The following is a 24,563-nucleotide window of genomic DNA, read 5'->3' as shown; positions in this document are numbered from 1 at the left end:
CCAAGTGCTCAAGTGAGCGTGCACTAGAGTTCTTTATTGACCCGTTGGTGAAAGAACGATCACGGTTAAATCATTTATTAGAATAGCGCTCGTGTGAGCGTTAGGTAATAAAACATATCTATGGAAAGATGAGGGACCGACCAAGAGGTCATGGGACCGGACCTTGGTGGTTGTGGGACCAGCTGACGGTCGATTAAGCGAGTCACAGTCGATTGAGAGAGTTTTGACCCAATATGAGCAATTAATAGAAAATTAGGTCAAAATTATGAATATGTATGGGACCGGCTTATTGCAAGCCTTAGGGTCGGCCTTGGTCGGTCAAGGCAGCATGCCCGTGTCACCACGGTGTCCGTGACTCAGTCGTGAGAGTTTTGGTAATTTCTGACGAGCGATTGAGCAATATTTTTGATTTTCAGAAGAGTTTGATCTTGACAGAAATTCTCAATTTTGCTCGAATGAGCAAGTAGAACTTTGCTCATGTGATTGATATTTCGAGAATACTAAAATAATGATATTTTAATTTTTGACATGAGAAGCCCAGTCGTTCGAGTAACCATTTGACTTTTTGGCTTTTTCATGGTTTGATGAGCAATATTTGAGAAAATATTGAAAAACTAGGGCTTTTCGGTCAAACGATGGAGTTCCATGAGATGATGGAAATAATAATATAAGAGAATAAGAAATTGTGAGGTGTGGGACCGGCCATGACTAAGGCATGGCCGGACGACTAGGTGGCCCGGTCCCATGACACCTTTCCCTATTTTTGTTTGATAAAAGTATGAAAAACCAAGAGTTTCCGTCAAACGAGGGAGTTTGCTCAAATGAGGAAATCCTTGCGAGATGATGGAATCTCTATGAGATGAGGGAGGAAATAAATTAAAATAAAATAAAATAATAGAGAGGGGGACCGACCATGGCGGCATGGCCGGCCGGCCGGCGGACCCGGTCCCGCCCTCTTGTTTATTTTATTTAATATTATTTCTTCATGAGTCGCTCGTTTGTCCATACTTTGATCGTTCATTCGTGTGTTTGAGCGCTCGTTTGTGCATTATTTGTCAACTACACTTGCACCATTTTCTTATAACTTACTCGATGACAGTCGAACGCCCGATTGTTGAGTAATTATTACAAATTCATGGAATTCACCGGAGAATGGTTCACGAAACCGAGTAATAACAATGAATTGAGTATCTATTACTAATCCATGAATCCGGTTGGGGAATTCAGGGAACAAGTAATGAGATAAAATGGTTATCTATTACTAATCCATGGAATCATCCGGGGATAGCCATGAAACGAAGTAATGAGATAAAATAGATTATTTTCTAGGGATTCAGTCGGTGAATGTCACGGTAGAATTAATCTATTGTAGAATCAAGATATGAGATACTTGAAGCATCATACTTGTTCTGAAGAGTGCATAGTCAGGCAACAACGTGCAGCGTACATTGGTTTCATGAAGGCGTTTAGCCCTCCAGCAAACAATTATGTTTAGAGAGTCTCTTGAATCTATACACGGTCTCTCTATATAGTCAGGGAACAACGAGTATCGCCGACGTCCTGAAGGCGTTAATCCCTCTAACAAATAATTATGTCTAGAGAACCGCCCAATCATTATTCAATGTAGAGGTGAGTCTCTCTATGTAGTCAGGGAACAACGAGTATTACCGACGTCCTGAAGGCGTTAAGCCCTCTGACAAACAATTATGTCTAGAGGGCCGCCCAATCATTTTATATTCTACATAGAGGGCATGATGAAATGTGCATCATCGAACGCTCAGCCGGGGAGGCCTTTCGAGAAACATATTCATCATGGCTCTTAGAGGAACACTCACTCAGTCAGAGTTCGTGAAATGATTCACGGATCATAAAATATGAATTGTCACATGTGTTCCTTAAGCCGGGTCAGAAACATGCAGTATCATGATTTTACGATTTTGACCTTTGTCGAAAATCCACCATCAACAAAAAAAAAGGGATTTGGACACATATTTTGCAAGTTTCATTAGAATTTCTATAAATTATTTGCATTAAGATCATTAGATTTTGATTTCTGTTAGAGGGAGAGCGAAAAAGATTTAAGGAGTGAGAAAATTATGTTGACTCATCAACTAGGACTGATTCACTATATTTTTCTAACTCGTACAAATTTACCCTACTAAAAACGCATATTGACCGGAAAAACCTAACACCACCACGATCCTCTAAGCACCCAAACCGCAAAAGTCATGAGATAAAAAAAATTGGGGTCTCAAAATTACGGTAAGATTTTAGTTACGAATTTTAATTAAATAGAATATGGTCCGCGAGTTATAACCCCAAAGGTGTTCTATTTATCCACAAAAAACCCATCAAAACAAAAGTAACACAAAAACCCCATCAAAACAAAAGTAACACAAAAACCTCAAAGAATTTGATGAAACCAATTTTGAAATTTGGGGTTTTTATATCAATTTTTAAGAATTTGGAGTTTTTGTATCAATTTTGTTTAAGATGGAGTTTTAGTGGATCCCAACATTTGAATGGGATTTTTATACCACAAGTTTGGTCACCCTAGATTTTTATGACTAGTTCTGAATAGAATAAGTAAACAGAAACAGGACGACATGGCGTGATTTGTTTTGCAGTTCCTTCTAATATAGATAATTCCCATTATAAACAAGTTTTGATTTAGGTCCAATTTGATACTAATACTAATTAGGTATAACAGAAAAGGCCTTCACCGATAGGAGGGTCTATAATGACTCTTTACCACGAATATATTTCAAGTATAAACGACACGTACTTTGATAATCATCACTAAGTATCACAAGCAAACCCATAATAATGAAAAACTCCTCCTTATAAATAATAATCCCTTCATCGGGGATGAGAAATTTGGAGGAAAATATGTGGATTCTTTTCTGCATACGACATAAAATGGAAAGATGCAAACTACTCAACTTGTGCAGGTTCGTCACCATGGAGTTTAAACATACGAAAATAAATCTCTTAAAACTTGACAAACTAATTCATGGGGTAGATGATAGCAGCATTGTTGAGTTCATGATAGTGGTGAAATTTTTTGGGTAATATGTGTGAATTTTGTGGTCAATACGTATATATAGTAGGGATATATTTGTCCGGGTTAAAAAAAATACTGAATCGATGTAATTAACAAGTCAACCACGATCTCGCACTCTTCGGATCCAGTTTTTCTCTCCCTTTAAGAAGATCGAAATTTTATTAATTTAGAAAGATATTAGGTTTTATGAACACTAATATCACGTTGAGTATTTTCGTGCCACATTCGATGCTTGCGGTCTATTTAAATCAATACGGCTAATATGAAAATGTAAATGCTTTAACTAAGTATGTTGGCGGTTGGCGTAATAACATATGATCGTTTATAGAAGTATGCTTAATTTCATCGATCCCACGGTGACTCGTTAAACATACGAAACTAAATCTCATAAACCTTGACAAACTAATTCATGGGGTAGATGATGGCAGCGTTGTTGAGTTCCTGATAGTGGTGACATTTTTTGGGTAATACGTGTGAATTTTGTGGTCAATACGTATATATAGTAGGGATATATTTGTCCGGGTTAAAAAAAAGTATACAGAATCGATGTAGTTAACAAGTCAACCACGATTCTCGCACTCTTCGGATCCATTTTTTCTCTCCTTTTAAAAAGATCGAAATTTTATTAATTTAGAAAGATATTAGGTTTTATGAACACTAAGATCACGTTGAGTATTTTCATGCCACATTCGGTGCTTGCGGTCTATTTAAATCAATACGGTCAATATGAAAATGTAAATGCGTTAACTAAGTATGTTGGCGGTTGGCGTAATAACATATGATCGTTTGTAGAAATATGCTTAATTTCATCGATCCCACGGTGACTCGTTAAACATACTTGACAAACTAATTCATGGGGTAAATGATGGCAGCGTTGTTGAGTTCCTAAAGTGGTGAAATTTTCTGGGTAATGCGTGTGATTTTTGTGGTCAATACGTATATTTAGTAGGGATATATTTATCCGGGTCAAAACAAATACATTGAACTGATGTAGTTAACAAGTCAACCACGATTCTCGCACTCTTCGAATCCATTTTTGCTCTCGCTTTAAGAAGATCGAAATTTTATCAATTTAGAAAGATATTAGGTTTTATGAACACTAAGATCACGTTAAATATCTCCATGCTACAATCAATGCTTGCGGTCTATTTAAATCAATAAAATCAACATGAAAATGTAAATATGTTAACTAAGTACGTTGGCGGTTGGCGTAATAGCACATGATCGTTTATAGAAATATGCTTAATTCCATCGATCCCACAGTGATTCGTTAAACATACGAAACTAAGTCTCATAAAACTTGACAAACCAATTCATGGGGTAGATGATGTCAGCGTTGTTGACTTCATGATAGTGGTGAAATTTTCTGGGTAATGCGTGTGATTTTTGTGGTCAATACGTATATTTAGTAGGGATATATTTGTCTGGGTTAAAAAAAGTATACCGAATCGATGTAGTTAACAAGTCAACCACGATTCTCACACTATTCGGATCCATTTCTCCTCTTCCTTTAAGAAGATAGAAATTTTATTAATTTAGAAAGATATTACGTTTTATGAACACTAAGATAACGTTGAGTATCTTCGTTCCACAATCAATGCTTGCGGTCCATTTAAATCAATAAAATGAATATGAAAATGTAAATATGTTAACCGGATACGTTGGCGGTTGGAATAATAGCACATGATGGTTTATAGAAATAAAAATAATTTCATCGATCCCACGGTGATAGTTAACAAGTCAACCACGATTCTCGCACTCTTCGGATCCATTTTTACTCTCCCTTTAAGAAGATCGAAATTTTATTAATTTAAAAAGATATTAGGTTTTATGAACACTAAGATCATGTTGAGTATCTTCGTGCCACAATCAATGCTTGCGGTCCATTTAAATCAATACGATCAAGATAAAAATGTAAATATGTTGACTAAGTACGTTGGCAGTTGGAGTAATAACACATGATGGTTATTAGAAATATGCTTAATTTAATATATCCTACGGTGATTCGTTAAACATACGAGACTAAATCTCATAAAAGTTTTCAAACTAATTCATGGGGTAGATGATGGCGGCGTTGTTGAGTTCATGATAGTGGTGAAATTTTCTGGGTAATGCGTGTGAATTTTGTGGTCAATACGTATATTTAGTAGGGATACGTTTGTCGGGGTTAAAAAAAGTATAATGAATCGATATAGTTAACAACTCAACCACAATTGTCGCACTCTTCGGGTCTATTTTTGCTCTCCCTTTAAGAAGATCGAAATTTTATTAATTTAGCAAGATATTACGTTTTATGAACACTAAGATCACGTTGAGTATCTTCGTGCCACAATCAATACTTGTGGTTTATCTAAATCAATAAGATAAATATGAAAATGAAAATGTAAATATGTTAACTAAGTACGTTGGCGGTTGGCGTGATAGCACATGATCGTTTATAGAAATATGCTTAATTTCAACGATCCCACGGTGATAGTTAACAAGTCAACCACGATTATCGCACTCTTCGGATCCATTTTTGCTCTCCCTTTAAGAAGATCGAAATTTTATTAATTTAGAAAGATATTAGGTTTTATGAACACTAAGATCATGTTGAGTATCTTGGTGCCACAATCAATGCTTGCGGTCCGTTTAAACCAATAAAATTAATATGAAAATGTAAATGTAAATATGTTAACTATGTACGTTGGCGGTTGGCGTAATAGCACGTGATCTTTTATAGAAATGTGCTTAATTTCATCGATCCCACGGTGATTCGTTAAAATACGAAACTAAATCTCATATAACTTGACAAACTAATTCATGGGTAGATTATGTCAGTGTTGTTGAGTTCATGATAGTGGTGAAATTTTCTGGGTAATGCGTGTGAATTTTGTGGTCAATACGTATATTTAGTGGGGATATATTTTTCCGGGTTAGAAAAAGTATACTGAATCGATGTAGTTAACGAGTCAACCACGAGTCTCGCACTTTTCAGATATATTTTTGCTCTCCCTTTAAGGAAATCAAAAAATTTTAATTTAGAAAGATATTAAGTTTTATGAATACTAAGATCACGTTGAGTATCTTCGTGCATTAATCGAAATTTTATTAATTTAGAAAGATATTAGGTTTTATGAACACTAAGATCATGTTGAGTATCTTCGTGCCACAATCAATGTTTGCGGTCCATTCAAATCAACAAGATCAATATGAAAATGTAAATATATTAACTACGTACGTTGGCGGTTGGCGTGATAGCACATGATCGTTTATAGAAATATGCTTAATTTCATCGATCCCACGGTGATTCGTCAAACATACGAAACTAAATCTCATAAAAACTTGACAAACTAATTCATGGGATAGATGATGGCAGCGTTGTTGAGTTCATGATAGAGGTGAAATTGTCTGGGTAATACGTGTGAATTTTGTGGTCAATACGTATATTTAGTAGGGATATATTTTTTTGGGTTAGAAAAAATATATTGAATAGATGCAGTTAACGAGTCAACCACGAGTCTCGCACTTTTTGGGATATATTTGTGCTCTCCCTTTAAGGAAATCTAAATATTTTAATTTAGAAAGATATTAAGTTTTATGAACACTAAAATCGCTCTGAGTATCTTCGTGCATTAATCGAAATTTTATTAATTTAGAAAGATATTAAGTTTTATGAACACTAAGATCACGTTAAGTATCTTCGTACTGCAATCAGTGCTTGCGGTCCATTTAAATCAATAAGATCAATATGAAAATGTAAATATGTTAACTAAGTACGTTGGTTGTTGGCATGATAGAGTATGATCGTTTATAGAAATATGTTTAATTTCATTGATCCCACGGTGATTCATTTACCATGAGCATGGCCCACCAGGACTATTGTGATTTATTTTTTTTAATTTGGTTTCCTTTTACTATCTTTCACTTTTAGAAATTAGAATTACCTTTTTAGTGAACGGTTGAGTTGCACTATCCATGATAATATTATGTCGTTAGGTTATTCCACATGTAGAAAAATTAACTATTATATTAATTTTCGCGACACATTAGATTATTACCCAACTAGTAAAATGGAATACAAATTTCTACACATAAATGATGTACCCGACGTGCATAGACACGTAACCAGTACTGGCGTGTAGGTGCTTCAAAGATTCTGAGTGCCATGAGCATGACCCACATTTATTCTCCCTGGGGTGTTATTGTGATTTATTATTTTTAACTCAAAACTAGTGACAAAACCCCCAGGTGAACAAACTAGTGATAAGAAAAAACCGGTCATATTATTTCTACCAAATAAAAACCGTTTCAAATAAAACTGGGACAAAAACCCCAAGTCAAATGATAATGAGCAAATTTAACTTTTTTTATTTTAAAAAAAACCCAAATGTACCCTTTTATCTTTTCTTCTTCTTCTTCTTCTTCTCTGATTTCTTCTTTCTTCTGTCTCCTTCTCCCACCACCTTCATCAACAGCAGCAACAATGGATCTCTACGAGAAGAACGGCGCTGATTCAAGAGATGAAGAATTCGAGAGACGTTTTCTCTCAATCATTAGTTCATTCATTTCCCTAAAATTGAGAAAAGAAAGAGAAAGAAGCAGCCGCTGCTGTTAAATCCGAGAGACCAGATCGAGACGCTGATTTAGAAATTGAGAAGGAAATAAGATTTGAGATGATGTTCATAGAGCGTAGAGAGGAAGAATCAGCAAAAAACTGTTGCTAGAATTTATTGAGATCGAGAAACAATGAAGAAATTAGGGTTTATGTTCTGATGCTGAGCTGTGGCTGCATTTGATTCAAGAATACAGATAAAGACATATAGAGAATTGGGTTTGGTGCTGTTTAAGAAGACCTGTTGCTGTTAATCTCAGAGATGAAGAAGAAATTGATGAAATCAGGGTTTCGATTTGAATCTCCAAACGAAGAACAGGAAGGGAATTGGGTCTGTCAATAAGAGCAGAATCAAACAAGAAATTGGTGATGTTAATCTCAAAAGACGTGTTGGGTTTGGTGAACAAGTTGTTGCTAGTTGGGCTTCTTGGCTTAGTGTTGTTGCTCGTGAAGCTATTCATGGTTGGATTCCTCTTCGTGTTGAAAGTTTCGAGAAATTGGAAAAGGTAAGGGTTTTTTCTTCTTCTTTTGTTATTTTGCTACGATTTTTTATTGTTCTTGAATTGCTCATTTCTGGTCTAATTTGTGTCGTTATACATCGGAATGTTGAAGTGGATTAGTACGTCGACAAGGTATTTTTGTATTTGTTCATGTGCTGCAATTATGTGAATACTTCAATTTTATGACTGTATCTTTAGATTGGACAAGGTACATACAACGGTGTTTTATGAGCACGAGAGCTTGCAACTGGGAGGATGCTTGCCTTAAAGAAAGTTCGGTTCGATAACTTTGAGCCAGAAAGTGTGAGATTTATGTCGCGGGAAATAATGATTCTCCGCAAACTGGAGGGACTAATTACTTCTAGACTGTCAACTAGTGTATATCTTGTTTTCGAGTACACGGAACATGATATTGCTGGTTTATCATCTTGTCTTGACATCAAGTTCAGTGAATCACAGGTTCGTATATATGGAACTCTGGATGTGTGTTCTAGTATCGGGAATTACCAATGTTAAAGGGTTTGATTTGTTCATGTTGTGTAGGTTAAATGCTATATGCATCAACTACTATCTGGCCTTGAACACTGTCATTCAAGAGGTATAATGCACAGTAATATCAAGGGATCCAACCTTCTTGTTAGTGATGATGGAGCTCTAAAGATAGCTGATTTTGGCCTGAAAAATTTTGTTAGTGTCGGGCACATTCAACCATTAACTAGTCGAGTTGTTACTTTATGGTATCAGCCTCCTGAACTTTTGCTTGGATCCACCAGTTATGGGCAATCTGTTGATCTATGGAGTGTTGGTTGTTTATTCTGTTGATATGCTGTGTGTTTGACTCAAAGGGTTCAAGTTGCTGATGTGGTTGATTGGGTCTGTGGTGTTGAATACCAACTCGCAGATGGAAGGAAATGGAGTATGATAGGAGCAGTTGTTGTTGCTTAAATGAAAGGGTTGCAGGAAGTGGTTTTAGGCTGATCTCGGAAGCCGAGGAAGGACAAAATTTGCTGGAGAAGGCAGTAAAGAAGTGCAGCAGCAGTTACAGGAAAGTATGAGAGGCAGTGTTGCTGTTGTTGCAACAGAAGTGCAATGCAGGGAAAGAGGTTCAGGTGATGGAAGTGATTGCAGGTCAGCTGAATGAGTTGGCATTGCTGCAATGTAGAGAAGGAATGAAGCTGGTGATATGCTGTTGTTGTAGATAATGTGCAAGAAGTCAAGCTGAATTTTTAGAGAAGCTTATGATGTAAGCAGTGATAATGGCAGTTACAACATTGGTCTGTGATTGGGGTTTTGTCGCATACTGTTCAGGCCAGAGTATAAGGAGAAACGAGGGTTTCCGCTACAGATTAGTGAAATTCAGTGAAAGAGCTGGACATGGGAAGAGTTAAGAGCTCTCTGAGCTGAGATGCAAGATGGATGGTTTGATTTGGGTTCAGCTGATTAACGGAAGGATCAACAAGGGAGTAGATGCATGTGCAGTGACTGGTGCAGGTGGTGTTATCTCAAGTGCAGGATTGTGCAGTTGCAGCATTGGTGGTGACTGAGCTAGCCGTGTTACAGGTGGTTGTGGTCATGATAACTAGATAAAGATGGTGATGTGTTGGGGTTGCTTGCAATTGAGATTTTGAGTACAAGACTGAGCCATGAAAGAAGAAAACAAGGTCGTGTGCTGGTGGAATTGTAAACAAAAGAGCAAGGCAGGGAAGCTAATATGATGCTGGTGGAATTTTTGCTGGTGTCTGAGCATCAAGGAAGCAGTATTGTTGTTACCGAGCTGCTGTAACGCAGCAAGATTCTGTAATGTAATGAAGGTGTTGCAGGTAAGAACTGATGGTGCTGATGAGTTCGTGCTGAAGATAATGGAAGATTGTGGTTGTGGATGTTGCACCTAGAAGACAAAGAAGTTGGTTTGTTGGTGGAAATGGATTGAAGAAGATATGGAGCAATAGTGCACATTTGCACCTGAACTGAAGGGAGATGCCGCTATTGCCGAGAGAAAATGAAGTTGCGGGAACTGAAATGGCAGCTGTTAGTGTGATGAAACCAATTATGGTTTCATCTTATTTGTGATGAAACCAAAATCGGTTTCATCGTATTTCAACGATGTATTTCTATCCATGAACATGTATAATACCTCTTATAATTCTTCTTGTAGGTGAATTCTCACGAAACCAAGATGAAACCAAAATCGGTTTCATCGTATTTATGATGAAACCAAAATCGGTTTCATCATATTTATGATGAAACCAAAATTGGTTTCATCTAATTTTTTGGGTGGTCGTGGGCGGTCGTGGTGCTGGTGGCGGTGCGGCGGGTGTTGGCGGTGGTGCTGACTGGTAGCGGTGGTGATGCAATTGCTCAGTATCGGTGGCGGCGGTAGTCGGAGACGGCGACGGTAATCGGAAGCGGCGGTGGTGGTCAGAGGTGGCGACGGCAGTGCTGGTCGGCGGCGGTGGTGATCGGCGGTAGTGGTCGGCGGTGGTGGTTGGCGGCGGTGGTCGGCGGGGGTGGTTGGCGGCGGTGGTGCAATGGTAGTTGGCGGCAGTGGTGGCGGAGGCGATTGACGGCAGCGGCCGCAGTGGTAGGTGACGACGGTGGTGGTTGACAACGGTGGTGGTCGGCGGTGGCGCTGTTGCTGGTGGTTTGTTGTTGTTAGTGGTGATAGTATATTTAAAAGTGGGGTTGACTTTTGTTTTTGTTGGGGTGATTTAAATACTAGAAGGGTAGTTTAGACAGTTTATGATATTTGGGGTTTTTGTATTACTTTTGTTTGGATGAGTTTTTTGTGATGGGTTATAACCCCTTTGGAGTTATAACCCTCGCACCGTTTTTAATCTGATTTCCTTTTACTATTTTGCTTTTAGTAGAAATTAGAATTACTTTCTTACTTTTTTAGTGCACGGTCCAGCTGCACTATCCATAATACTATTATTAAAATAGGAATAAAATACGTTGCATAATTCTTACTCTATCCGACAAAGATTGAAGATTGCCCATGTGTTGAGACAACAGTCCCTTGCTTAGATTGATTAGTTGTTGGAAGTAAGATTAAAATACAAGAAACGGAATGTTAAGAAATAGAAAGAGACAGTGACAGAAAGCAGCAGCTCCAATTCTCTACAGTGATTTCCATTTCAAATTTCAGATGCTGAATTTCCTGCTTATCAGGTAACAATCTTCTTGAATTCGATTGTACAAATCATGTTGCTGTGAATCCATTTCCTTTGATTTTGAGATTGAAGATAAAGATTAGCTTGTTTTGTTTGTTTGTTTGTTTGTTTGTCTGGATGTATCATAAATTAGATGCAAATGGGATTTTAGTGGAATTTTATGAAATGGGTTTTGTTCATATGTGAAGGGGAGATCAAAATTGATTTGATTTCTTCCAAACAAAACAAAAAGAAAAACTGAAATTTGGATGTTCTTCTAAATCTGGAAATTGCAGTAATGAACTGTTCTGGAGAAGAAATTTGATTAAAATTATGAAAAACATTTGTAACTAACTTAATCGTTTTCGTGCAGCTAAATCGATTCAGTAATTATTACCTAGTGTTTGAAGGAATTGTGATTGTTGTCTAGCAAATGGCTTTCTGGGTGCCTTTGTTTCTATATACTGCGGCGTGTTGTCTTCCTGTGATTTTTGCTCAAGAAACTGCGTATGCAACAGTGGTTGTTAGGGGTGCTACGAAGGTTGCTGAGACTGATGATCATTTTGTTTGTGCTACTATTGATTGGTGGCCATCAGATAAGTGTAACTACAACCATTGCCCATGGGGAGAGTCCACTGCCTTAACCCTGGTAAGAGTTCATTGTAAGAGATCTTGGTTGCTTTTGTAAGTCTAAGGATATCGGAAATACAACACAACTGACGATTCATTTTTGTTGTTTCTTAGAACTTGTCTCATCCGTTGCTCGCCAAGGCCATAAGAGGTGCATGTTCTTGCCTTTTGAGTTTTTTTTTTTTTTTAATAAACAAGAAACTAAGCTCCTCTAGGGAGCCCGTCTGTACATACTCAGTTGATTACAAAGAATTTCATAAAGCTTGGATAAATAGTTTCTGCTGATCCCCTAATTCTATATTTCCTGGCATACTTCGCTAATTTATCCGCATTTGAAATGCTATTTCTATGTACATACACATTCAATTTTATCAAAAAACAAAAAGTTCACCATTGAATCTTCTATAATTTCTCTGGCCCTCCAGGATAAGTTTCTTCCCTTTCCATTTACGTAGTGCTATTTCCATACTGTCACCAAAAAATATTACGTGTTTGTCATTTCTTGATCTTGCCCATTTTTCTGCTTATTGAAAAGCCAAAGCTTCCGCTACATCTGGACCTGGGGTGTAACCTGAATTCATCATAAAATCATCAATTCTCCCATTCTTAAAATGCACAACACCAATCCCATATTCTCCTGTTGAGTTTCTACACAGTCGTGATTTGAGCTTTTTTTTCTGTTGTTTCAAAGTTGGCTCATGTATATAGGCATCCAATTATACTTGTTGTTTCATGTGGTCGATAAATTGATTTTCTGAGGTTTATGATTTTGTATTGCTGAATTTGCTCCATTTGTGTCTGTGTTCTGTAATAGCCTTCGATCATTTGAGAATAAGAATCGGAGGATCTCTGCAAGACCAAGTTATCTATGACGTGGGCGCCTTGAAATATCCTTGTCATGCTCGTCCATTTTTTAGAAAGAAAGATGGGCTGTTTGGATTTTCCAATGGTTGTTTACATATGAACAGATGGGACGAGCTCAACGACTTACTTGGCAAGACAGGGTAAGGTTTTAACTTTTGGGTTTTTACTTGCCTATTCTTACATCCTTTTAGACCTTATTCTGTTAAGCTAGCAGAAAGCGTTTCTCACGTTCATCTGAATGATTGATATATAAGACACTTCACTAGCTTTTTAATTCTTGCCAAACGATGTACCATTATCTTCTTGAGAACATTGATAACATTTTTGCAAAATAGTTAGCATTCAGGAGAACGTCTGAAAAATTATTTCTGATTAATCATGTTAGAGTTTTCCAAAGAGCCTCCCTTTGTCTGCTAGAGAAAATATACACATTTAGAAATTAGATATCCCATTGCAGCTATGTTTCTATTTTTGTGATTAAATGAAAAAAGCAAAAGAATATCGTACAAGCTGCTGATCCTTGATTACTTTCAATCTTAAAATAAGTTTGCTCTAATAACACCCATTATAAACAAGCAACTGATGCCTGTATGCTCTAACCGTTTCTTTCTTCATAGTTAGAATATATATGTCCGTACTTGATGGAAGGAACATGCATAGAAAAGTGATGGTGGTTGCATATTTGAATATTGCGTTTGTAGGGCCATAATTACATTTGGACTGAATGCACTTTATGGGAGGCACAAAACAGGAAAAGGTGTCTGGGGAGGTGCTTGGAACGCGAGTAATGCCCGTGATTTCATCGAGTACACTATCTCCAAAGGATACCATATTGATTCATGGGAATTTGGTAATAACACTCGATGAAAGCATCATGTCTAACTTTAATGTCATTGAATGCATTTAGTAATTTACTTAAGACTAACCACATTCAAATTCCTGCTGAAGGTAACGAGCTGAGTGGAAATGGAGTTGGTGCCAGTGTTGGTGCCACACAATACGGAGAAGATTTAATCAACCTCAAAGCTATCATCAATGATTTATACAAGAACTCCGACGTCAAACCCTTGCTTATAGCACCAGGAGGATTCTTTGATCTGAAATGGTATGCAAGGTTTCTTAACGTATCTGGGTTGAACACAGTGAATGCATTGACACATCATCTGTACAATCTGGGCGCTGGTGGGTTAATCATTTACGGTTTCCTTCATTCCTCAGAAAGACCTCTGTTTTATTTTATTTATCTTGCCTCTTTGAGCCAATACGTTTCCTCTATCTCTCTCTAGGTGATGATCCCCATCTTGTGAGTAAGATATTGGATCCGTATCATTTGAATAGGGTTGCTGGAACTTTCGTCAATCTTCAGGAAACAATAAAAAGACATGGTCCTTGGGCTTCTGCTTGGGTTGGAGAAGCTGGAGGAGCCTACAATAATGGTGGTCGTCATGTGTCCAATAGATTTGTTAATAGCTTCTGGTAAACTGGATTAAATTGTTTCTCTGTATGTCTTCTTTATCTCGAGTTTTTTTGATCGGTCTTACATTCTATTGTTGATATTGTTGTCTAAGTTTACGACAATTTTATATACATTTTAGGTACTTAGATCAGCTTGGAATGTCATCCAAGTACGAAACTAAGGTATATTGTAGACAATCTTTGATTGGTGGGAACTATGGTCTCCTCAACACAACCACATTTGTTCCCAACCCTGATTACTACAGGTAAACATGTTTAAATTATCACCCAGGGTATTTTTCTTTTGTTCAGAATGAAGGCATCTTATTTTCATACTTTTTTTTTTTGCTTGGATGAATTTGATACGAGTAGTGCACTTCTATGGCATCGGCTTATGGATAAAAGAGTTCTTTCAGTTGATAGTGATGCTTCAGCGCACTTACGTGTTTATGCTCATTGTTCAAAGGGAAAAGTGAGCCTTATATTTTTCTTTTTTCTATATATCTAGAAATAGAATGTTGTATGTTGGTCATCCATATTTGCTGTTAACATCCCTATAGATGTGCATTTAATGTTTCATTATATTCTCGGTTGTTGTCTTTTTACAGGCGGGCATAACCTTACTTCTGATCAATCTAAGCAACCATACCGAATATCGAATCAGAGTTCGTAACAATATAAACCTCAACTTGGTTGTAGATAATCAGCAACAAAAATCTTTCATGCATGGTCTTAGGAGAACAGTTTCATGGCTTGGAAGAAAAGCATCATACGGAGCATTATCAAGAGAAGAATACCATTTAACTCCGATGGACGGTAACCTAAGAAGCCAAACTATGCTTCTGAATGGTAACCCGTTAGAACTTGCTCACAATGGAGATATCCCGAGTTTGAATCCTGTTCTTGTCGACATAAATTCCCCTGTACTTATTATTCCTTTATCCATTGCCTTCATTGCCTTCCCGCATTTCGATGCTCCAGCTTGTGTATGATTTTTCTAGTACCACAATTATTTTCTGCTTCTGCACCCTATTATACAGTGCAGGACACTGCTAAGCTGTAACCTCTTGATAATTGTATCGAAATAGTACCAACTAGTTCAACAACAAAGTTCACTTGCTAAATGCAAGATTCTTATAAGAGTACTATTAATAATTTATATTACCGAGTACTGTGAATTGGCAATGTATCTATTGGAGATGGGTGTATACTGGATCAAATCACGAGGCCATTACAGATCCTGAAACGGTACTTCTAATATGCAGCAGCAAATCATCAATTCCTTCTTAGTTTCTCGTCTTGTGGCTTCCAGTTATTCTATGTTGGCTGATCTCTTCTTATATGCTAATGACTGTTCTGTTTTGTCTCTTTTTAGCAGAGGTTAAAAGCAGAAGAACGAAAATTCTGAATTCAAAAAGGTATCTGATCTGATCCTGTCTTTTATCTCCTTGTACAACAATTTGTCTAAGCTGCATAACTTCCAGGAATCTGAATTTTAATGCATTCAAACCGCAAATCATGAATAAATAACAGGTAAGTCTCACAAACATTTGTAACTCCATCACCCAACAACTGGATGTTTGGATGATAAAAAGGTCGTCTAGCTACTATAAGAATGTAGCTGCGAACATTTAGAATAATCTAGTTTTCCTTGTGCAGCCTTTATTGGCTAGATGTCGGTACCAGAGTAGGTTGCTGAACAGTTAAATGCTAGATTTCCATTAGTCGGTGAGAGAGAAACAGGTTGTTCGATTTTAATGAAACCAACTGAGTGTCCCATGAGGAGACTGCTTAAATAATCAAAGATACAGCCTAGAGGAGAGATCAAAAGCAATCTAACTGGAATTATTATCAAGGATGAGAGGGAGATCGAGAATTTACCAGTTGATTCATTCTTAAAATACAGATTTTTGAACTTAGCATAATCACTTTGCTGGTGTGCAACTGCTTTGTCGTGGTAGCCGGTTATCGATACTCGGTGATCTCTGCTATTATTGCCATTCTATTGGCTGATTTTACAAATACTGCTACAGTCAATTCTATTGCGAATCATTAAAATTAATGTTAGTGATTTTGCAAATACTGCTGCAGTTGCTCATGATCTCAATGTTAGTTTCTTTCATGCACCGTCAGATGCTATGAATCTTCTATCAGGGTATGCTGAAAAATCATATAATTAATTTCTTTTGTCAGCACCACCAACTATTATGAACGACTTACTCGTGCATTTGGTTGCTTCAACTCAGGTAACAGTTGCATTTTGCATTTCTAAAACTGAACCACACCATTTCTGTTGAGATATTGCTAACTTGGAGATCCTGAAGGACTTGGTTACTCTTGTCTTTCTTTGCACATGCAGTAGTCATGTCACATTAAGATTTAAGAATGATTTAAATATGAAATAGAAACACAAGGTATTATGTTTGGAATTATCAAGGTTCAAGTCTGCCCCTATCACTAGTGTCGACCTTGGAACCCCTATTTCTTATTCCACCCGAGAAAACCGATGAAAGAAGTATGGTATTCTTCCAGAGGATAGTTTTTGAATGCAGACGATTTGGGCATTTTGCAAACCTGAGAAAAGTCTGCCTTTCCCTTTGTAATAGTCACTTTGCTTATATGCATCAATGAACATTATTGTACTCAAACACATACTGAAGCTTCATCATGATTAGTATAAGCATGGTCTTGCCACTACTGTTGCCGTTCACCATGGTCTTGCCGCCGCCTCTGCCACTACTGTAAGTTTTCTCATCGTGCGTAGCTATCAGAAATGATTGCAAGAACAAGACATCAGAGTACTTCGAAAGATAAAAGGTCCCTCCCCCCGTGAGGAGGTGGAGATTTTGCATACAATTGATTTTGATTCATGGAAGTTCGGCAGATTGGTTGGTCTTTCCCTCCTCTAGGCTGGTTCGTTGTTTGCTGTGATGGTGCAGCCAAAGGATATCCATGTCCTGCAGCTTTTGGATTCACTGTCAGATTATTTTTTTTAGGGGTGGTAGCTGGTGTTGTTGCAGGAGGAATTGACTCTGTTACTAATTGGATTGCAGAAATCCTTGCAAAGTGCTGCAATTTCTGCTTCCAAATTTAGAATGTATTTTGTAACTGATTTGGCCCTCTTGGGGTGAAAAAATTCTGGTCTGGGAAAAAGAAAAAAAGAAGAGAAATCAAAAAACTTCATTTGTCAAGATATCATTATGTTAAAAAGATTTATGATCAGGTAAAACTCCAGCACCCCTTTGTTGTTTTAACATTTGCGCAATTCGTTAGAAAAATCAACAGTTCTACCTCGTAACTACTTTTTACAATTGAGGGGATGTTCTAATTGCTCTCCAATATTCAAGGGGTTAACCAAAAGACTAGGTAGGTAAAAAGAACAATGGAACCATGGAAACAAAAGGAGAGTATATCTTGTCCTTCACATAATCGTTAAGGAAACTATCGAAGTCCTCCTTCAAAATAATGCAACCGCTTCTCTTACAGATCTCCAATGTCCATTGGAGCTGGAGGAGGCACTTCTGGGCTCCTGTCCTCCTGCATAGCTGCACCACCATCCTGACCAGCTTCTTCTTGCACGGGCGCCTCTTCCCTTATTTCTAACAACTCGATAAACTCTTGTATAGTTTTCTGATCCAAAATGTGGAAATCCTCATCAAGACCAACAACAGCAACAGTGCAGATTGAGCTTGTTAGCTTCTCTCCTTGTAAAGTTTCCTTGATGGCAAAGAGTGCATCTTTGATCAGATCATCACGGGAAGAGTTGGCGAAGGACTCAAATTTGCGTTCCAAGTAAGTTTTAGCAGACTGTGAGCGAGACCCAATAGCAAAGGCCTGGTATTCGAAGTAGTTCCCACTTGGGCAATTGTAGTAGAGGTGGGCTCCTGATTCATCCAATCCTCCTACAAGCAGACCAACACCATATGGACGTTTCCATGACCTCTGGGTGCAAACCTGCAAGAAAGAGAATTAATAATACACTTGGAGCATAGAGAACCCTGTTATGCAAGACATTACAAGCACAGTTTGTACTCAGTTCATTGTCCATATGACAACACAAAGATTAAGGAAAATGCAGCTCAAGAAAGAAATCTGAAGGTACGAAATAATAGCTGGTCATAAAATGGAGGGTCACTACCCTGCCAAGGGAATGAGGAAAGTATGTCGTATTAGCAAACAAACAAGCAATTGTCAGGAAATTCAAGTACACTTAGCAAGGGTAGACAAGTTGACCTCTTGGAAAAATAAAATTTCACATCTGCAAAGGAAGATTAAGTGTTTAAAAGGCAATATCACTGATACACATTCCATGAGAAAGGTTTAATGAGCAACAGTACAACTATTGCGATGTAACAGTTCATGTGAGTTTACTACTAATTGTAATCTTTGGGCATGTACGAAACACTAATAGATGTTGAGATGTACTGCTTAGTAAGGTCACTAAACTTAATGTTCATCAGCAAGATTATCTATCTCAAAATATTATGTTAAAATCAGCTGCTCAGTTTTTTCCTAGTTCACTCTTCTGAAGAGTGTTGATGACGATCCTAATTCTTAGTAATCCACTAAAGTGCTGAAGTTTGGAAATAATTTCAATTTCTATAACCAAAACCAATGAAAGGACTACATAAACATACATAACTCTATAAGCTTACAGAGGCCTCTGGTTATGTTCTAGAGTAACTTCTTATGTTCAAAACATTTAAGAAAAGGAAGGGAAATTGAATGGTAAGGCAGCCTCAAATGTTCCAAAAGCTTTATTCAGTGCAAAGTCAAACAAAACTCAAGAGTACATTATCTGAGAGAACTTGAACCATATGAAAACACTAAGGTTTCAATTATTAAAAAAAAACTATGACAACCAATGTACGGAAGGAAGTTGAGTTGAATCTGAAGAAAAGGTCCTCAGTAAAAAAGGGTCACAGATTTGAAAATCCAAAAGTATCTACTCTATCTCAGTCAAACAAAACAATGAAGAGGCCATATAGTTCATCTGAAATTTTGTCTTCTTAAACATGCTAATTTCGAATGATCTTTGAGTTTCTACTGACTACTCATAGACCTAACATGTATAATCAATCCTACTCCCAGACATTCAGCATCTTAAACAAAAGAACTACTTATACATTAATAACTCTACAAGTTAGTACTAAAGCTTAATAAACTTATTAACCACGTTCAAGAGTAACTTCTAGTTATAATGATCGTCTATTTATTGTAGATGCCTGGTATTCTCCTGCCAACAAATTGCCCATCCAGTGAAATAGGCCATCCATGTGCACCAAATATTGTTACTTGTTTTCAAGTTTCCCATATTTCTTTGATTAGTACTTAAGAGAAGCTTAGTGATACATGTCTAACCCATGAGAAAGCACTAAGGTTCCACTTCTTTCGAACTCTCACAGGAAGCCTTAGGTTCAGCATAATCAATCAATATAAAGAGACAGTCAACATTAACACCTTGTTTGGTTGGAAGAACTGGAATCCTAGGAACTCAAAATAATCTAATTCAAATCTAAATAATTAGCGTTTGGTTGAGGTAATTACCCTGGAATCCAACTCCATTGCACTACTAGACCAATGCAATGGAAATCTAGTATTTTGGAGGGAATTGGATTCCTAGGAATCAAAATTCTTAATTACATGGAGTTGATTTGGGGTTTTTGGTTCAAGGAGTTGGCCACATTACCCTGGAATTGGATTACCAGGAATACAATTCCTTGAACCAAACATGCTGTACGGTTAACATTATAACCAAATCAAATGAGCCCTAATTTCTCTAAACAGACCTCCATAAAATCAAAACTAAACAAACCCTGAATAATAAAAAGAAAAAAAAAACAAATAAACCCCAATTCATAAAAATACTTAACCAAATCAAATGAACCCTAAATTTCTCTAATTCTAAACATAAACTTCATAAAATCAAAACTAAATAAACCCCAATTCATAAAAATTACTCACCTGAGCTTTATCAGCTAACTGAACAACCAATCTCCCAACAGCAAGAGGAGACTCATAAGTGAATCCATAGTTAATACATTCAGATCTAAGATATTTAGATAAAACTCTACCATCAGCAGTAAGACCAGCAATTGCAACACCGATGTGATTATCAACTTTGAATATCTTCTTCTGATGGGAAGATAATTCAGAATTGGATTTGTTAACGCTTGCTAATACAACATGTGTTTTAGATCTAAGTCCAATAGCTGCTGAACCCTGTTTTACTGCTTCCATGGCATACTCCACCTGGAATAATCTTCCGGCTGGACTCCATGTTGTTACATCTGTATCATACTGGTTCCTGAACATTTTTGATGATTCTTTGATGGAAAAACTAGGGTTTTGATTTGATTTTCAAAATTGATTCTGAGATTTCCACTCTGTCTCTTTTTTCTGGTCTGGGTTTTAATACTTGGGAAGTGAGCTATTTATCCTGGCGTTTTTAGAAGCCACTCAAAAGGATTTAGGGGCCAACAATAAAACAAAAAAGGTCACCCAAAGGGAAAATGTAGCCAGCCCTTATCTCGCGTAATTCGTAATGGCGAAATTACCCTTATATATTCGGAGGATATGATAACATTGTTACCCTCCGAATGCAATCGGAGGCCAAAATATCTGCCAGACGTCCGATTATACGAGGTGCAGTATTTCTTGGTTCGTGTTTTGGATTCAGCGTTAATCGGGAGTTAAATATATTACAAAACCTACCGATTATAAGTTGCCGCAAATTCAAATTTTGAAAGCTACCATAATCGGTAGATATGCTAAATCCAATACCTACCGATTATTGGTTTCTCCACATTCAACTTTCGTCAAATTAGCCGTTGGAGTTTTTGGGAAAAACAAAAAGAGTCGTTGGACCCTAAACATATATAAAGAAACTCATATCTATCACCCCAATTGCACCAAACTCTTTCCTCTCTTCAGTTTTAATTTTCATAACAAAAAACATGGATATTGCTTTTGTCGAAGAAGAAGATTGTGCTATTTATAGAGCGTGGGTTGTGGTAACTGCTCATGATCGTGTTCACAAGCTCCACAAATCGGAATCCGAAGAGCAGATATGGAACCGTATCTTAATGGTATTTGAGGCCTTAGATGGTAATCGAATTCGAAGATCATCGAATGACATTAAGATGAGAAAGAATGCGCTCGATAAGGAGATTGACAAACTTGAAGATGAGGAACGGTTTGTTAGGAACGCTTTTCCTTGGTGGACGTATGAAAAACGAGTAAGTATCTCTGTAAATCCAACTCACATTAACAAAAGTTAGTACTAACTTGTTACTCATTCGTAATTTCAGAGAAATCTTGCGGATCCCCGGTATGTGGACCTCTAGGGAAACGATTTGAACATGAAGGATGCTACAAAATCAAGAGGGACAATTTCTATGGTCACTGGAAGTTATGATCTGTTTTAATATTTTTATGGTCAATTAGGAGTATGGATTTAGGTGCTTTTGACGAAATTGTAAGGTTAAGGCCGTTTGAACTTTATGTAATGGATGTAATCGGAGTATTATTAATATAAAAACTAGCCGATTATACGAAATCGGTAGAATATTTTGTTAAACAGCCTACCGATTGTAATATTCGGTTATGTTATGAGTCAACTTTCTTTCCGATTATGGTGTTGTTTGGTTCCAGGAAACAATTTTTTTTGTACTTGTAATATTCGGAGGATAATGTTTTTGTAAAGTTCCGAATGTACGATGGCCCAAAAATCAGAATTTGGAAAAACTTATACTTTTCAAATTTTGTCTTTGAAATAATCGGACGTTAAATTAGTTACCAAAACTTCCGAATATGGGATGTCTAACCTTCAATATTGGCCCTTGGAACCACCTGGAGCCATGGTGTGGTTTGTTTTGAACTTGTGATATTCGGAGGATAGGTTTTTTATAAAGTTTTGAATGTACGATGGCCCAAAAATCAGAATTTGGAAAAACTTATACTTTTCAAATTTTGTCTTTGAAATAATCGGAAGTTAAATTAGTTACCAAAACTTCCGAATATGGGATGTCTAACCTTCAATATTGGCCCTTGGAACCACCTGGATCCATGGCGTGGTTTGTTTTGAACTTGTGATATTCGGAGGATAGGTTTTTTATAAAGTTCCGAATGTACGATGGCCCAAAAATCAGAATTTGGAAAAACTTATATTTTTCAAATTTTGTCTTTGAAATAATCGGAAGTTAAATTAGTTACCAAAACTTCCGAATATGGGATGTCTAACCTTCAATATTGGCCCTTGGAACCACCTGGAGCCATGGCGTGGTTTGTTTTGAACTTGTGATATTCGGAGGATAGGTTTTTTATAAAGTTCCGAATGTACGATGGCCCAAAAATCAGAATTTGGAAAAACTTATACTTTTCAAATTTTGTCTTTGAAATAATCGGAAGTTAAATTAGTTACCAAAACTTCCGAATATGGGCTGTCTAACCTTCAATATGGCCCTTGGAACCACCTGGAGCCATGGCGTGGTTTGTTTTGAACTTGTGATATTCGGAGGATAGGTTTTTTATAAAGTTCCGAATGTACGATGGCCCAAAAATCAGAATTTGGAAAAACTTATACTTTTCAAATTTTGTCTTTGAAATAATCGGACGTTAAATTAGTTACCAAAACTTCCGAATATGGGATGTCTAACCTTCAATATTGGCCCTTGGAACCACCTGGAGCCATGGTGTGGTTTGTTTTGAACTTGTGATATTCGGAGGATAGGTTTTTTATAAAGTTGAATGTACGATGGCCCAAAAATCAGAATTTGGAAAAACTTATACTTTTCAAATTTTGTCTTTGAAATAATCGGAAGTTAAATTAGTTACCAAAACTTCCGAATATGGGATGTCTAACCTTCAATATTGGCCCTTGGAACCACCTGGAGCCATGGCGTGGTTTGTTTTGAACTTGTGATATTCGGAGGATAGGTTTTTTATAAAGTTCCGAATGTACGATGGCCCAAAAATCAGAATTTGGAAAAACTTATACTTTTCAAATTTTGTCTTTGAAATAATCGGAAGTTAAATTAGTTACCAAAACTTCCGAATATACCACACAAATCATTGTCATTTGAACTTGTCTAACTTAGTTACCCAAACAAATTTCCGAATGTACAACAAAAATCATTGTCATTTATCTGCTCTTCTTTACTTTACGACCGTGACTACCTCCAGTCCTGCACGACCACGGGTTTGAGCACCTTCAGTTGGAGCAGCTTCAGCGCTCGATGAAGCTCGAGTTCTTTTACCCGTCTTTGATACTGCCACCTTGGGATGATGCCTCTTCGTGACTTTCTCCCCAAACTGGGCAGCATAATCTTCGTTATCCATATTATCAACTAGATCTCTAGCCTCTTTGATCTTCTCAGCTGGCATGGGATCTCCGCTCTTCAAGCATGCAGTTAACATTTTGGAAACACGCTTGAACCTATTCACCTGTTTTTTATACGTAATGACATAACATCAAACGGTAATTACCTAAGATTTATAGGAATAATATAAAATGAACAAAAATATAAGAACACGCACCAGTCTATCATAACCAGCTGGTTTGTCTTTGATGATACAATTATAACTTGAACCCGCCGCAGTAGTGTTGGATTTGATTTCACGGATAACCAAAGGATGTGATACCTTGTTATACCAACTCATATAGTCTGGAGAATTTTCATCACCTCGGATGGTTCGTCTACCAGTGTCGATAATGAAGTCATTCCTCTTATCCCAGTTATCAAGAACAGTAGGTGGGCCTGTGTGAACAATCGTGAGATTGTCACCACTAGAAGAACACAACTCCAACTCCAATTTGTAGTAATCCCCCATTTTCTCCAGAGGTTGATGTTGTATATACCCGTGTTGTCGCATCACCCTAGAGGGGTTATACATCACATATCCTGTGGGGTGCCACAATGGTCCAAAATAAAGGGACAAGTCCGACCGAACATTTATATGCCCACTGACTCGATCTTCCTTGTATGGATCAAAGCATACGTCGAGGCCTTCAATTGGTCCAAAATCTCCCTCATGCGAATCAACTGCTGCTCTTTGTCCTAGAACGGTTGTCTTCAAATATATACTTTGTTCCTCTAGGAGTACCTTTGCACCACCCCGGGTTCTCTCCGGCCAACTTCAGGATAGGGAAGTGGTCATAGATCCATGCCTATATACATAAGAAACCAAGTTTTAGTAAATAGATTGTGTATATTCGGTAGTAATTTCCAAACATAATTTCCGATTATATAAATCGGAAACAAAACTGAGTACCTATCCACCGAATACCAACATTCGGAAATAGATAT

The 24,563-nt window shown here is 37.3% G+C and overlaps 3 protein-coding genes across 3 annotated transcripts; 2 read left to right on the top strand and 1 right to left on the bottom strand.

The window, feature by feature from the left end:
- The first annotated feature begins 8,485 nt into the window (after positions 1-8,485).
- On the top strand, positions 8,486-9,521 carry LOC113296453 (probable serine/threonine-protein kinase At1g54610). Its single transcript, XM_026544760.1, has 5 exons — positions 8,486-8,617; positions 8,702-8,895; positions 9,004-9,031; positions 9,132-9,286; positions 9,467-9,521. The coding sequence occupies exons 1-5, from the start codon at positions 8,486-8,488 to the stop codon at positions 9,519-9,521; spliced, it is 564 nt and encodes a 187-aa protein (XP_026400545.1).
- Positions 9,522-11,133: 1,612 nt separating this feature from the next.
- On the top strand, positions 11,134-15,420 carry LOC113300231 (heparanase-like protein 1). Its single transcript, XM_026549435.1, has 10 exons — positions 11,134-11,326; positions 11,681-11,956; positions 12,052-12,088; positions 12,752-12,941; positions 13,503-13,651; positions 13,750-13,983; positions 14,088-14,277; positions 14,397-14,522; positions 14,629-14,728; positions 14,865-15,420. Exons 2-10 carry the CDS (start codon positions 11,741-11,743, stop codon positions 15,246-15,248), a joined length of 1,626 nt encoding a protein of 541 aa, XP_026405220.1. The 5' UTR covers positions 11,134-11,326; positions 11,681-11,740; the 3' UTR covers positions 15,249-15,420.
- A 2,015-nt stretch (positions 15,421-17,435) lies between these two features.
- LOC113300232 (proteasome subunit alpha type-1-A-like) lies at positions 17,436-20,666 on the bottom strand. Its single transcript, XM_026549436.1, has 2 exons — positions 20,221-20,666; positions 17,436-18,210 (listed from the first exon to the last, which is right to left on the bottom strand). The coding sequence occupies exons 1-2, from the start codon at positions 20,569-20,571 to the stop codon at positions 17,737-17,739; spliced, it is 825 nt and encodes a 274-aa protein (XP_026405221.1). The 5' UTR covers positions 20,572-20,666; the 3' UTR covers positions 17,436-17,736.
- Positions 20,667-24,563: the final 3,897 nt, after the last annotated feature.

The sequence above is a fragment of the Papaver somniferum genome, chromosome 7 (genome assembly GCF_003573695.1).
Source record: "Papaver somniferum cultivar HN1 chromosome 7, ASM357369v1, whole genome shotgun sequence".
Classification (NCBI taxonomy): domain Eukaryota; kingdom Viridiplantae; phylum Streptophyta; class Magnoliopsida; order Ranunculales; family Papaveraceae; genus Papaver; species Papaver somniferum.
Note: the sequence above shows the minus strand (reverse complement) of the source record. Positions and strands in the feature narration are given on the sequence as shown.

Coding starts and splice junctions, on each gene's coding strand:
- LOC113296453 (XM_026544760.1), top strand. CDS start 8,486: ATGATTCTCCGCAAACTGGAGGGACTAATTACTTCTAGACTGTCAACT. Junction 8,896..9,003: donor AGTCGAGTTGTTACTTTATG/GTATCAGCCTCC, acceptor TTTGACTCAAAG/GGTTCAAGTTGCTGATGTGG. Junction 9,287..9,466: donor GGTGATGGAAGTGATTGCAG/GTCAGCTGAATG, acceptor CATACTGTTCAG/GCCAGAGTATAAGGAGAAAC.
- LOC113300231 (XM_026549435.1), top strand. CDS start 11,741: ATGGCTTTCTGGGTGCCTTTGTTTCTATATACTGCGGCGTGTTGTCTT. Junction 11,957..12,051: donor AGTCCACTGCCTTAACCCTG/GTAAGAGTTCAT, acceptor GTTGTTTCTTAG/AACTTGTCTCATCCGTTGCT. Junction 13,984..14,087: donor TCTGTACAATCTGGGCGCTG/GTGGGTTAATCA, acceptor ATCTCTCTCTAG/GTGATGATCCCCATCTTGTG.
- LOC113300232 (XM_026549436.1), bottom strand. CDS start 20,571: ATGTTCAGGAACCAGTATGATACAGATGTAACAACATGGAGTCCAGCC. Junction 18,211..20,220: donor AGTTAGCTGATAAAGCTCAG/GTGAGTAATTTT, acceptor TCTTTCTTGCAG/GTTTGCACCCAGAGGTCATG.